At 38.7% G+C, this 1283-nt stretch overlaps 1 protein-coding gene across 1 annotated transcript in view; it reads left to right on the top strand.

The window, feature by feature from the left end:
* The window catches only part of camsap1b (calmodulin regulated spectrin-associated protein 1b), a 19685-nt gene that overhangs the window by 11047 nt on the left and 7355 nt on the right, over positions 1-1283 (top strand). The window contains 2 exon segments of the mRNA XM_025053338.1: positions 1-89; positions 271-423. The exon segment at positions 1-89 is cut by the window's left edge and continues 10 nt beyond it. Of these exon segments, the coding sequence (XP_024909106.1) occupies positions 1-89; positions 271-423 (242 nt within the window).

Here is a 1283-nt window from a genome sequence, read left to right as displayed (position 1 = left end):
GAACTCTTCTGGTGGTTGGAGACCGTCAAGCCGGAGTTTGTCCAGCCCAGAGATCTGCAAGAATTCAAAGATGGTAAGGTTTTTTGTTTGTTTGTTTGTTTTAAACTGCCCTTTCACTTTATTTAGTGAAGATCTGTCTTAGAACTTTTTGACCGGCCCTTTCCTCCTTAGCTTTGTTCATTATCGACCCAGTCTGTTTGACAGACTGAAACACCGTCAAACTGAACAGAACCGTGTCTTACTCGGACTCTCTCCTCTTTTCATGGTCAGGTCTGTGGCTCAGCCTAAAAGTGCCCGTCCAACAGTGCCCATCTCCAACGCCACCAAGCGCAGCTTCCTGGTCAGTCCTACCGCGGCTGATAACCAGAGCATCCCCGAAGTCTGTAACAGGTACTTCCTGCATCCTGAAGACCCTGACCCTCTGTAAGTCTTCTCTCACTTGTCCTTATCATTTCAGTTCATCATGATGCTGTCTGCTCTCCATTTAAAGTAAACCTACGGGGAATAAAGTACATATCTTGTTAATCCTGCCTCATCTTCATTCACCTCTAACCTTCTGTCTTATGTGATAATCAAAGTGTGGACTAATAAAGACTTATATTTGAATTTTTTGGGGAAAAAAAGAGAAAACAAGGTTGCTTAGTAAATGTATTGTGTGTGTGTGTGTATATATGTATGTGGATATACAGTATGTATGTGTATATACAGTATATATACAGTGTGTATGTAGGTATATATGTATTTATATGTATATGTATGTGTATATATATATATATACAGGACTGTCTCAGAAAATTAGAATATTTTGATAAAGTTCATTATTTTCTTTAATGCAATTAAAAAAACAAAAATGCCATACATCCTGGATTCATTACAAATCAACTGAAATATTGCAAGCCTTTTATTATTTTAATATTGCTGATTATGGCTTAGAGCTTGAGAAAACTCAAAAATCCTATCTCAAAAAATTAGAATATCAACAAAAAGTATACCAGTGGGCTAGTCAACCAATCACTTGAGTCGTCTAATTAACTCAAAACACCTGCAAGGGTTTCCTGAGCCTTTAAAAACACTCAGCTTGGTTCAGTAAACTAAATCACAAGTATGGGGAAGACTACTGATCTGACTGCTGTCCAGAGGACCATCATTGACACCCTCCATCAGGAGGGTAAGACACAAAAAGAAATTTGTCAAAAAGCAGGCTGTTCACAGAGTGCAGTTTCAAAGCACATTCATAAAAAGTCTGTTGGAAGGGGGAAATGTGGCAGGAAACGCTGCACAAC

Source organism: Cynoglossus semilaevis, chromosome Z (assembly GCF_000523025.1).
Source record: "Cynoglossus semilaevis isolate Cse_v1.0 chromosome Z, Cse_v1.0, whole genome shotgun sequence".
NCBI classification, from domain to species: Eukaryota; Metazoa; Chordata; class Actinopteri; order Pleuronectiformes; family Cynoglossidae; genus Cynoglossus; species Cynoglossus semilaevis.
This window is presented reverse-complemented; position numbering and strand designations above follow the sequence as displayed.